General features: G+C 38.3%; 2 protein-coding genes across 2 annotated transcripts; one reads left to right on the top strand and one right to left on the bottom strand.

The window, feature by feature from the left end:
* Positions 1 to 868: 868 nt before the first annotated feature.
* On the bottom strand, positions 869 to 1,599 carry LOC102709901 (eukaryotic translation initiation factor 1A-like). Its single transcript, XM_006647129.3, has one exon. The coding sequence runs from the start codon at positions 1,514 to 1,516 to the stop codon at positions 1,088 to 1,090; it is 429 nt and encodes a 142-aa protein (XP_006647192.2). The 5' UTR covers positions 1,517 to 1,599; the 3' UTR covers positions 869 to 1,087.
* A 7,595-nt stretch (positions 1,600 to 9,194) lies between these two features.
* LOC107303588 (protein kish) lies at positions 9,195 to 12,749 on the top strand. The gene is made up of 4 exons (XM_015833537.2): positions 9,195 to 9,376; positions 9,530 to 9,636; positions 10,364 to 10,398; positions 12,387 to 12,749. The coding sequence occupies exons 1-4, from the start codon at positions 9,206 to 9,208 to the stop codon at positions 12,452 to 12,454; spliced, it is 381 nt and encodes a 126-aa protein (XP_015689023.1). The 5' UTR covers positions 9,195 to 9,205; the 3' UTR covers positions 12,455 to 12,749.

Here is a 12,749-nt window from a genome sequence, read left to right as displayed (position 1 = left end):
TCGGATGTAGCGAGACATCATTAACGTGTGCTGCTGCGTAGGGTCAGTGCTACTACTACTGCAAATGTCTCAGCTCAAAACCTAATTCTAAATCTCTGGTACGTTTCAGTTCCTTATATTCATACTTTCATGTATCATGTATAGCGTTTTAATTTATATGCCAAGATCGTATCATATGGTTCTGTTATTTCCACTAATCACTGTCATAATTTATTTATGGAATAAATTAAATCTACGCCTTGTTATATTTTTCAACATTAGCATCAAACTGAGATATCAGACCGTACTCCTACGAGCAAAGAAATAACCATTAGTTCAGAATAAGCATAAGAAAAACTTTCCACAAGATGAAAAGATTCCAAACGCAATCATAATATTCTTATCATCCTGAGCCAATCAAATATATGCCCCAATATTGAAGAGGTAGGAGATAAGCGCCTTTCCCCTTTTTCTATTCCACGATCCTGTCACACTTTAAATTGATTCAGCTGTAACTGGTGAGAAACAGTTCTGTTAGAGATAATACAAGTAACAAAGCCGGCTCTATACAACGAAAACTTCTGCTTTTTTTAGTACTGTAAAAAAAAACAACTCCTAGATAATAATACCAGCAATTACTTAAACATAGTAACCAATTACAACAGCTAGATCAGAGCAATGGAAAATGGGTTCAAAAGGAAAATCCTGATCAATCAGTTATAATAACACGACTACTGTCTACAGTTTGGTGGTTCCAATTCATACAGGGCTAAGTATTTTCAAACTCGGATTTAAAAAAAAAAGAGTATTTTCAAACTGTGTCCACCCGAGTCATGGCATTTCTGCAGTGCAGACAGAACAACGTAGCGTGATCAAACGCGAAACAGAGTGTGGGAACAAAACTAATCACTCCCATCGCGCACAAAGCGACCAATTCGATGCAAGATTATTGGGCACAACCTTGAGACATCACAATATATACCGTGACTAATTTACAACATCACAAGGGGCAAGCGCTGCAAGATGCAAGTAATAATAAGCACAAGAAGCGATTTTTCTATCGTTTCTTGCATAGAGTACCAGTGTTGGGAGAAAGCAGAGGATCAGCTCAGATCTTGTCGATGTCCTCGTCCTCGAACTGGATGTAGTCGTCGTGGGCGGCGGCGTCGTCCTCGTCGACGACGCCCTCGTTGAGGCGGACGTGGTCGGGGATCTCGCCGTAGGCCTTGAGCAGGCGGGCCTCGTCGTTCATGTACTTGAGGATGACGTCGGCCTTGTCGTCCTGGTAGTCGCGGAGGCCGACGAGGACGATGTCGCCGGCGGCGATCCAGACCTTCTTGTGCATCTTGCCCCGGATGTGGCACAGCCTCTTGGTGCCGTCGATGCACACCGCCTCGCACCGCCCGTTGCCCAGCATCCGGCTCACCTGCGCGTACTCCTGCCCGTCCTCCTTGAACACCAGCTCCCGCTTCTCGTCGTCCGCCTCGTTCTTCCCGCGCTTCCGGTTCTTCCCCCCCTTCCCCTTGTTCTTCGGCATCCTCCTCCTCCTCCTCGAACGGGAGAGAACCTCGATCGAGGGTTCGATTCGCTCGCTCCAATGGCGAGATGGGGAAAGCGCGAGGTGTGTTTTTCGCTTTGGTATATAGAGTGGGGGGGGGGGGGGGGGGGGGGGGGGGGGGCTGGTGGGATCTGGGCCGTTGATGGTGGCGGTGGCGGGAGAGGATGGCCGGCTCGGATTGGGTTTTGGCTTCCGGAGGAGGTGTTGCAGACGTGACGGCGACTCTAACTGACGGTCAACGCGGCGTTGACTGCAGCGAAAATGTTCCGGGAAATCGCGTATAGTTCGTGCCGGGCAATTTTTTTTTCTTTGTTGGTTTTATTGTGTTGCATGAATATATTCAAAATTTGAATTTGTGATATATATTGTAAATTGTATGTACGTTGTACGAATAAAATCTGAACTTGGGGTACGAGTAATTTGCTCGCGCTGGCGGGGCAACATAATTAGTAGCGCTGATCACCGTTAACGCTTATTTAGTCTTTATTACAAAATAACATATAAATATGTTGAGTTGAAAATATTTACTTAAACTTTTGAAAATTCAGTTGGAAGTTTCAAATTTTGAGTTAATAGTTTCAAATTGTAAGTTGGAAGTTTTAAATTTCTATAGACTATAAACAGTGCCAGAGGTGGTGGCATTAAATCTACTACCACAACACCAACTCCTTGTTTTTTATTCTATACTCTATTTTTAAAAGAAAAAATAATGGTGGGTTTCACATATTAACCGTTCGAACTATGAGATTAATAAACTCATATGTCAATAACAAATATACGTAACAATTAAAATATAAAAAATGCAAAAAATAATGTTAACAACATGTTATGATATTTTTTTTAAATTAATCCCGTTGCAATGTACGGACAATGTGCTAGTTGAATTAAAAAGTTTCAAGATTTGAGGTTATATTCACATTTTGTATTAAAAGTTTCAAATTTTAAGTTGAGTGTTCTGAATTTGAAGTTGGAAGTTTCAGATTTTGTTAAAACTTTGGAGTTAATTTGAATTGAAAGTCTCAAATTTGGAGTAGTTTGAATTGGAATACTCAAATTTGGAGTTAAAACTTGCATCTTTCGAATCAAAGGTTTTGAAAAACAATTTTGAAATTTGAAATTCTAATTGAATTTTAAGTTCAAAGTTTACTCTGATTGAAACAAAATATATGCATGCAAGAAAAAAAAATCTACCAACAGCTCTATGAAATCAGAATCTGCACTATGCGTTGATGCAAAATTTGACCCAACACATGGAAGCTTGAGAGACATAAATGCCTTAGAGGTTCAAAATGTGGTATTTAGTTTGATCATGCAATTAACAAAAGAAATATAAAATAGGTTAGGTTTACATGTGATCGGCCGATAGGAGCAAACATGTGAACGTTTTAAAGGTAGTACTGACATAAGAAAGAACAAAAAGAAAGTGCATGTGTGCTCCTATTATCTTCAAATTGCGCCAAAAATCATCCAATTCCTGAGATAAAGATAATCAAAAGAAAGAAATTTGCTTCTGCAGTCAGCTTGACAAATAGGATACATCTTGATAGGCTTTTGATCTGAATCTGTAGCAGACCAGTTGTCAGGTATTCCATTCGTTCTAAAATAAAATTTTACCTGATCTTATTTGTTCCAAAATAAATTCATCTTTAAGCAACCATTGCATTCAAGTTTATAAAAGTCGTAAATCTCTATACTACGAAAGCGAAACACATCTCACCGTTAAGAAAGCATCCACGTGCCAGTGGCCAGCTCTCCGGAAATGAGAACATACAGCCCGGCTAGGCAGTCATGCCCTGCCCTGGCGAGAGAGAGAAAAATATCTACTATGCATACAGCTAGCCAGTTTAGTTCACGTAAACTTTTCTCAAAAACATCACATCGAATTTTTGGACATCGAAATAAAGCATTAAATATACATAAATAATAAAATCAATTACACAGTTATGGGAGGAAATCGTGAGACGAATCTTTTAAGTCTAATTAGGACGTGATTAGCTATAAGTGCTACGGTAACCAACATATGCTAATGATAGATTAATTAGACTCAAAAGATTCGTCTCGGGGTTTCCAGACGGAATCTAAAATTTGTTTTGTAATTAAACTACGTTTAATATTTCAAATGTGTGTCTAAAGATTTAATGTGATGTTTTTGCAAAAAACTTTTGCAAACTAAACAAGACCTACATGGGTTTCTCCATGCAGTAAACACCCTCCCTGCACGTCAAATGGCCAAAGGGCCAAACACGCCCAAGCTCAGGTTTTAATAATTTTGCAAAAGGTATATGATTCCACCGATTTTATGTATACTCTAATCTTGCAGACAGTATATTTTAATATTATTTTTATTTTATTCTCTTAACTTTTCACTATTTAAATAACATATAAATATAAACATTTTTTCCATTCTTGAGGAGGTACCACGAGGTACCACTGTTTTCAATGTAAAATTATGATAACATTGCTCTATAAATATATAAACTACAAAAGTGTCTGGGCTATAAAACACTTAAATTTTGTAAACATATAAATATACTCCTTTCAATCAAAAACAACTATCGTTTAGAACAAGATTTGATGAAACTTCTAAAATTCCCACCATCGATTATTTCCTAAATGTTTAGTTTAGATACAAGACAAATGATACACATCGATTTTTCTTGAAAAGAATTATCATAATATCATAAAATTATTAGGTTTTATAAATTTATTTTAATATAAACTTGCTTATCAAAATTTTAGAAATTTGAGCAAATCTTGTTTAAAAAGAAAAATATTTTTAACTAGAGAGAATATATTGTAAACATGGATATTAAAAAGTATGAATTAAATATATTATGTTCTCTTTAAATAATGAGGTATCAAAGTAATCAATATTTAAGTTGAGCCAACCATATATTACATTGAACATCATTTGCTAATAAACAATAGGCCTAAAACGTATGCAGATAAAGCGCGGCAACGCCGCACATTTTCTAGTAAATACATTAGAACTAGGTAAAATAGAAACAATTGCATTGAGATTTAATGAAGTGCAGGATATTTTAGTTTTTCTTTTTTTTTGAGTGAGTATTTGTGGGATGGATTAGTTGTCAATTACTCCATCCATCCTTAAAAAATAAAGTTAGTTTAGGATAAAGGGAGTATTAGAAGGCCAGTAATTACGGAGAACATGCACATCCATCTTTTCATTTTTATTCATGCTTGTAAGCCAAAATTTGAATTCAACCTTAAATTTAAAATTGATTTTGAGATTCTTTTTACTAAAACTATTTTCAGCCTTTGATTTTAGATCACTAAAAATACACATATAAAAGCTTTATTTAAAAATTATTTTTTCGTTTGCAAATAGCTGCTAAAAAGTTTGGAAGCAATTTAGCAGCAGAGCGGCAGGACATTAAGCAATAAGCACACACTTCACATTATTCTCAAATCTTAGACATGATTAATTAGTTATTTGGTTGCAAGGTTTTGGTTTGGGCAGATAAAATCCTCCTAGCAGCACACTGAGCATATATTAACATCGGTCAGGTTTGTCTGGAGCATATTTTCATCAAGGAAAAAACCGCACCGCCATATTTATTGATGAGGAAAAAAAACTGTCGCATAAAGTAATAAATACTTCATTAACAAAAACATCAAACTGAGAAATCAAACCGTACTCCTACAGGCAAAGAAATAATTAACCTTTGGTTCAGAATAAGCATAAGAGAAAGATGAAAAGATGCCAAACGCAATCATAATATTCTTGTTATTCCGAGCCAATCAAACATATGCCCCGATATTGCCGAGGCAGGAGATAGATAAATAAACGCCTTTCCCTTTTGTCTATTACATCGATTCAACCCTAGCGTTTGAAAAACAATTCTGTCAGAGATGAATTGCACAAGTAACAAACACGGCCGACTTTATACAGCGAGAAACTTGTGTTTCCGAAAGCTCTATATTACCTTCCCCTACTCTAGTTTGAAAAAAAAAAGTTTCTGCCCTTAAAAGTTATAGAAAGCAGATTTCCCCCCCACTGTTAGGCCGCGTTCGGCGAAGAGTACTACTAACCATATTCCTTATTTTTCCATACGTACCTTTTCCAAATCTAAATGTTTTTTTAAAAAATATATATATAAAAGTTAATTTAATAATTTAGATTAATCTATTTTTCTAATTTTTTATAGTTAATAATTAATTAATCGTATGCTTATCTGTTACCATGTATTTCAACCAACCTGCCGAACGGGCCGTAAGACCAAAAGCTTCCGCATTGTCTATGGCGCGCTATGCTGATGGAAGACCCAAGAAGTACGTTGGCCGTAGAATCGACGCAAATTAAGTCAGCACGAGTTTTGTGAATAGCCGCGTCAGTGTGTTCTGCTTGGTAGTTAGTTTTGCGAAAGAGTTTTCTAGGGTCGTTTTCTTTCTTTCTTTCTTTACTATTTTCTAGGCTGTGGTTAGAATGGCATATGGAACCCAACGTCAGGCCATAACGCCGAGGGACGCGTTTGACCTGAGGAAATGAACCTGTCTCAAGATATAGCAGCCCAAAAAGATAGATCAAAGTGGAAGTGTAAAGTATGATGAATCTTTTGCCAAGAACCGAAGAATGGAGATCAAGTATCGAGCCCCAAGGATCGTGAAGCCTTAGTCGATTAGCTAGAGTGTCCTAGTTCACCATTCATAGCCCCGGTGGCTCCCCTTATATCGAATCTCAAGGATTCTTTTTATAAGATGGGTAAGCTGGTAATACCCTAATTTTCTCGGTTTGTTAAAAGCTATTTGAATTTTTTTTAAAAAAAAACAGGCCTATGTATGAAAACCTTGGTTCTTTGTGTGTAAGCTTAAAGATCTAAGTGCAATGTCTTAATTTTCCTCTACTTGAAACTCTATCCCCAACTTCTAGCTGAATTTGTGAGACTCGAAAATTTTGAAGTTCGAATGTCTCTCTCCACATCTTCGAGAATTCGATTGAACACTTTCTTCTGTAGCACCTCGATTCTGATTTTGGATTTCGAATTTGAAATATCCTCGAAAAGCCACTCTTGACTTACTTCCTAAAAAAATTTTGAAGCCCAAAGTTCAAAATTCGTAATTCAAACCCTCTCTAAATATTCTTCGCATCCCTCAAATTCTCCTCTCCAAATTAAAATTGCACTCCAAAATCCCCAAAAACGTAATCCTAAAAGAATTCAAAATTTCTTTTCCACTTCTCTTGGACCACTCTCTTCTCTTTCCCTCTCCTCTTTCTTCCCCCCCCCCCCCCAGCCTCCTCCCCATGTACCGAAACCACAGCGTGCCTCGGCCTTTCTCTCTCCGCTCGTGTCCAGCCCAGCACACCGGTCTGATGATGCAGACAGTGCAACGTATATTCATAAATTATTTTTTATTTGTAAATATATTAAATATTTTTCCTTTAATCAATATTGGACCTGATTGATTTACAGGCCGCAACCAAATAAATGGCCATGAGACACAGAACAGCATCTCTCTGAGCACGGTTGATCGGCGTCGGTAGAGCGTTCGGCTACAGGTTGTATCGAAGGCGAGGAGCCCGGCCTCCCATCAGCAGAGCCGGAACCCGGTGGCCACCCACTGCATGCCGTCGCGGAGGCAGAGTGCTGCTTGATCTCCGTCTCTGCCTCCATGACCGTGCCTCGGACAACGCCGTAGTTGACAAGCTCGAGAAATCAGGAGACGTACGGCGGCATCAGAAGACGGCAGCAGAGGCGGACGCCGCATCCACAGGATGTCCTCGGAGCGAAGCTTGCCAGGGATCTGATGAAGAGCATCCCGGAGGAGGCGAAGATGTGGGAGGCCCTGGCCGAGTTCTGGCCTGATCGAGCGGATGCTGTTCGTCACGCCGGCGGACAATGCGATGGCGCACGTCGGTCGAGCATCTGACCAAGGGCGGCGAGCTCATTACCTCACACACGCTGGCATCGTCAACCGCCCTTAAATTCGTCTCAATCCCGACACCCCACAACCCGGCGCCGTAAATTATTTGGTTAACCTTGCCGTCGTTGCATTTGTGTCACTTAATTTAATTTATTGAATAACCTTGCCGTCGTTGATCAGGATTTGCATACAAGACTTTGAGTTTGTTTGTTTCATGGTTACTGTTGTATGTGCACGTTGCATTCAATGCAACAGCTAGTAATTCGTTGTAAGTGTGATTTGATTTTACGGGCAGCACATATTAGAGTGCGTTTGAGTGTGCATACAGTGAATTAATTTTTTGAGATAATGCATCAATGTATTCGGTTTGACTTTGCTATTTTAGTTGAATAAGGGAAAGAAAAAAAAAATTCATGGCTTGGAGAGAGCGCAGATGGCAAAAACATCGAAAGGGTGTTTTTTTTTTTTCACCAGAGGCGGATGGCAGTAGGTGGCCACCGGGTTCCGGCTCGGCTGATGGGAGGCTCACCACATTCGACACGTCCTGTAGCAGAAGGCTCTACTGCGCCCGATCGAGCTTGGCGCGATGTCCGGCGGCGGTCTCGCTTGCCTAGGGCAACTTCGACGATGACAGCGTGCTCAGAGACGAGGGAGGGTGGAGAGGAGGGCGACAGACCTTTTTTTTTTTAATTTTTAAAACATTTTTAATAAATAATTTTATTACTAAATCTTTAAAAAAATATTTTCAATGCATAAATCTATCTTTTGGTTTTGGTGGCGTGACAAGACAAACGCTGCCACTCAAACTAGTTGGTGTGATGGGCTTCATATGCCATCGATACTAGCGTGACAGCGTTGTCTTGTCATATCAGTGTTATTGGCATGGTTACCACATCAAACACTTTGCATGGCAGCGTTGTATTGTCACGATAATCTTAGTGGCGTGGCAAAAAATTCATACGGTGAGTACATTTTTTTTGAGGTTTAGTAATAAAGCTATGAGGGTTGCTATTATATGATATCCTGCTTTAAAACAAGATGATTCATGTAATACCAAATATGATATCTCACCGGCATCAGATCTGATATCATGATACCAGCGGATACTTACGCGATACCATCTGATACTCAGTTGGTACCAATTAATACTAGGTGATATTAGCTGGTATTCGGTTGGTATACACCGATGATAAAAAAATAAATGGTCTTTGTAAATAAAAAAAAATAAAACGTCATGTGACCCAATGAGAGGTCATACACAACGCTGCTAACTATATTTCGATAGAAAGGTGTCGTCCTGTTCCAAACGGTAAGGACGGAATCCTGTGCATAATTTTTTTCCTAAATGAAAAGACTACCGCACGGCATCCGTTCTGATAGAATCTTTAAAAATCCATACATGCTTCGTAGCCTCCTTAGCGCAGGAGTGTGATTGCGTGCAACGGATTAAAATCATAAACTATCCCTAGTAGCATGATGTCATTCCTGGTAGTTCTCTTAGAGCAGGTACAATAACAGACTATAAGCAAACTATAAATATATTTTAAAAAGTTAAGGAAAAAGGGACATGGTAATATATGTTTTGTAGCTAGCTATTATATGAATTGGCTATTAATTAGCTATATATGAATTGAATCTAATAGTTAACTATACTTATATACTATATACTATTGAAGTTGCTCTTATTAAAAAAGATTTAAAAAATAAAAGAATGGGCGACGGAGCCGAAGCCGTCTTTACTCGAAAACTGCATCATCAAAAGGTGGTGTGGACTGTGGAGTGCCAATGGCCAACACAACACGATGGGCACAGCATCCACCGTCCGATCTAAACCCAACGGGAAGAGAAGAGGCGAAGCGACCCACCTCCTCTCCTAGATCAGTTCCTCGCCGTCGCCGACCCCCATCACTCGCGCCTCGCCGCCCGCCGCCGGCCTCCTCCTCGCCGGATCCGATGGTAATACCACCAAATCCTTGCTCCTCCCGTCCTTTATCTTGGGGGGCTCTTCTCCTGCCCAGCCGGTAGAATCTGATACCTTCCCCCTTTCTTGCTCCTCCTGCTTTTTGGTCTGATGGTGGTGGTGGTGCCGTTCTTGGGTGGTGGATGCAGTCTGCGCTCTTCAACTTCCACTCCTTCGTCACGGTCGTGCTGCTGCTGATCTGCACCTGTACCTTCCTCAAGATGCACTTCCCCTCCCTCCTCGTCCGCCGGACAGGGTGAGCTAGCGTTCGTGATTCTTTCGCTTTCTTGTTCTTGGTGCATCCCTTTGTTTGTGCTCGATCCCCTTCTCGCGTCATCCCTGCGTTGGAAATTTGTTATCCATGCCTTTGATTCATGGGGTTAATAGCATAGGAACTGAACTCCTGAAGAAAATGTTGTGCTGAATTTTGGGGTGGAATAGATCGAAACAATGGGCCAAAAACACAAGAGGAACTTTTAATGTTAAATACCCTATCTGCCTATGTGATTGTTTTGCAGGTGATATTTTATCGGGCTATTCCCAGGGGGTGGAATAGATATTTTAATGTTAAATCATTACCAATTATAAAAAATGTTGACATGGCATCCTATGTAGTGAGAATGAAACTCCCACTAGGAATGGCGAACATGGCATGAAGTCTCTCCTATCGAGAAATTCTTTGCCGTGAATTGGGTTGGAATAAGGGATGCAAATGCGTATATGTCCTACGGTGTTAGTGAACATCATTGATTTTGACTAGATGTCATGAAAGATATTTCTATGTTTTCAGATCATATGTGGCTATGTCTTTTGTGAATAGCACGATTATATATTGCCAAGTTATGCACCTAATTGGCAACTTCTAGTGATATATTAAACACATAAATACTTTGTTTTTTTAATTCACAATCTTGCACATTGGCATTTTCCATGCTAAAAAAGTGTATATTGTTCTGATTATGTTACCTTTGTCATGTTCACAGATTTCGTGGTTTCTTTTGGAAGGCTGCTAGGATAGGTAAACCTTGTACTTATTTTGTAAATTCTTTATTCTAGCTAAAATCTAATTATATTCACGGCTCCATCAGTGCACACATTCTGAAAGTGATGTATTACTATATTAGTATTCAGTTGTCTTGCATTCTTTTTGTTTGCATAAAGATGTGCAATTACAGTATCAGAAAATACTAACAAATGTAGTAACCGGAAGTACAATGGAAAATGAATGTAAAGGCCCTCATTGTTTGTCTTTTTGGCATCTTTGCAATCGAAAAATAATTTGTGAAAAATTTTATATATGTGATTTTAGTGATCTAAAAGCAAAGGCTGAAAAATAAATTTTGATGAAAAAACCCCCCAAAATCAACTCTAAATTTAAGATTAAAAATTTAAATTTTGGCCTATAAGCATAAGCAAAAGCAAAAAGATGATGGTGAAAGATGCAAGTTAAATTTTAAATCTGGATAAATAGCATAATATTTGTCCTTATAGTGAAATGTAGATAAATAGGGTTATAAATTATTCTTTCATGATTCCTGACTTTTGGTATTAGCACCATATTTTGCAAACCTGAAACATGTAAATCTGGAACTTCATGGTACATTATGTTGGTAAGAAACAAAACAGTGTAAATTCACATGAAAAATCAAAATATGTACATTGCTAGCATGACAAGTGAGAGCTAGCATTTTTTGGAAAAAAAATATAATAATGCTACTTCTTATGAGAGCTATCATTATTAAGTTATCTGGAATCTTGATTGGTCTACGTCTCAACCAAAATGTTAACCTTATTTTACACAAATCTTCCTTTGATGGACTCAGAATTTCATGTTAATCTTTGCTTGTGGTCATCTTAAATATAATTTATAGGTAACATACAATAGTGCTTGGTACTTGAGTTAGAATTAGAATGGTGGCAAGGGCTACAAGCTGCACATAAGCATAAAAAGCAGTAGGCATTATGTACTTTTAATCTCCAAGCAAGGGTTACAGTTGTGTTCGTTAGCTAGGGAATTGCTAAGCCCATGCATGGAAACTTTCTTTGTAGACTTAGTTGTTAGATAACAGTTGTCGGAATACATAACATGGAGTTTATTTGATTTTAGCATATCATCATGAGGATAATGGAAGGACGGGAGAAGGTAATTCTTAATGAAAAATCTACATGTGGCCCTGTGTTCAAGTTGTCCTCTAAAATTTTGAAGATGTCCTATTATATGTGATTCATATATATTACAATTTATGTTCCAGGAATTGTTTTTGACACTAGAAAGATTGAACTAATTATTGCAAAAATTCCAGTAAAATACCTATTTTTCAAGTGTGACAAACTTCCGTGAACTGGTTTCCACACTTCAAGAGCAATCATGATTTATTTTTATTACATGGAAGACACATACACACCATACCGATACTTTTCCGAGTGCCTCTTTTAACTCATGCACAAGAAGAGAGATAAGGTTACTCAATCATGAAAATCCATGAACATAAATAAATTCCTAATGACAGCATATCCATGAATATGTAGTATTATATTCTTTACACCCATGATTATAACACCATACATCAAATACTTCTTGTTCGAAAGCAATAATATTGCACGTAACTCTATGTCATTATCCAAGAAAAGTGTAACCTTTTTTTCTCTGCAAAATCCACCTTGAGGCTACTATAAATATAAGTACAAATGAGGGCCAGAGGGATTGACTCTAATTTTTGGCTTCGCTACTTTTGATTAACTCTTGTGCAAAATCCTTTGATCAGTGGATAACTTCATCTATATTTTGACGACTTCCTGCCTTCTAATGGATGAATCGATTCGGTGATGAAATTTTAAAGAAACAACTTTGATGTGGGTATCAATCTTGTCTTATGAAGGAGTTGAATGTTAGCTTATATTGCATGTGTTGTTTTAACATTTGTTCGCCCTTCATTTGAGATATATAGATCATAAATATTAGTAATTTAATATGTTGATTTTCTCTCTCTGTTTTCCCCCTTTCAGGTGAGCGCCTTAGCCCTTGGGTAGCCATGGGATGTTCTGTCATGGGCATATCTATTATATTTTATTGAGATCAGAAGATATTTTTGTGCTGCTATTATCTGGGGACAGCTTTGCCTGTAGATAGGTGCAAACTGATGCCCTTTGTGTCTTAATTTGTTTATATCCTTGTTTCTTTTCCCTGTAAGCATAATATGAACTTCATCTAAACTGTTTTCCGCTTTCCACATCAGAGAAGTGGGGGGGCTAGGAAATTTTGGCAGAACTATAGTCTAATTTGTATTTTTCTTGAGATGTCAGGTTTTGCAGTCTTGTAGTCTGATATTCCTTGGTCAGTTTGTGGCATTATGAGTTTATGACCATGCT

This window comes from Oryza brachyantha, chromosome 2 (assembly GCF_000231095.2).
Source record: "Oryza brachyantha chromosome 2, ObraRS2, whole genome shotgun sequence".
Lineage (NCBI taxonomy): Eukaryota > Viridiplantae > Streptophyta > Magnoliopsida > Poales > Poaceae > Oryza > Oryza brachyantha.
This window is presented reverse-complemented; position numbering and strand designations above follow the sequence as displayed.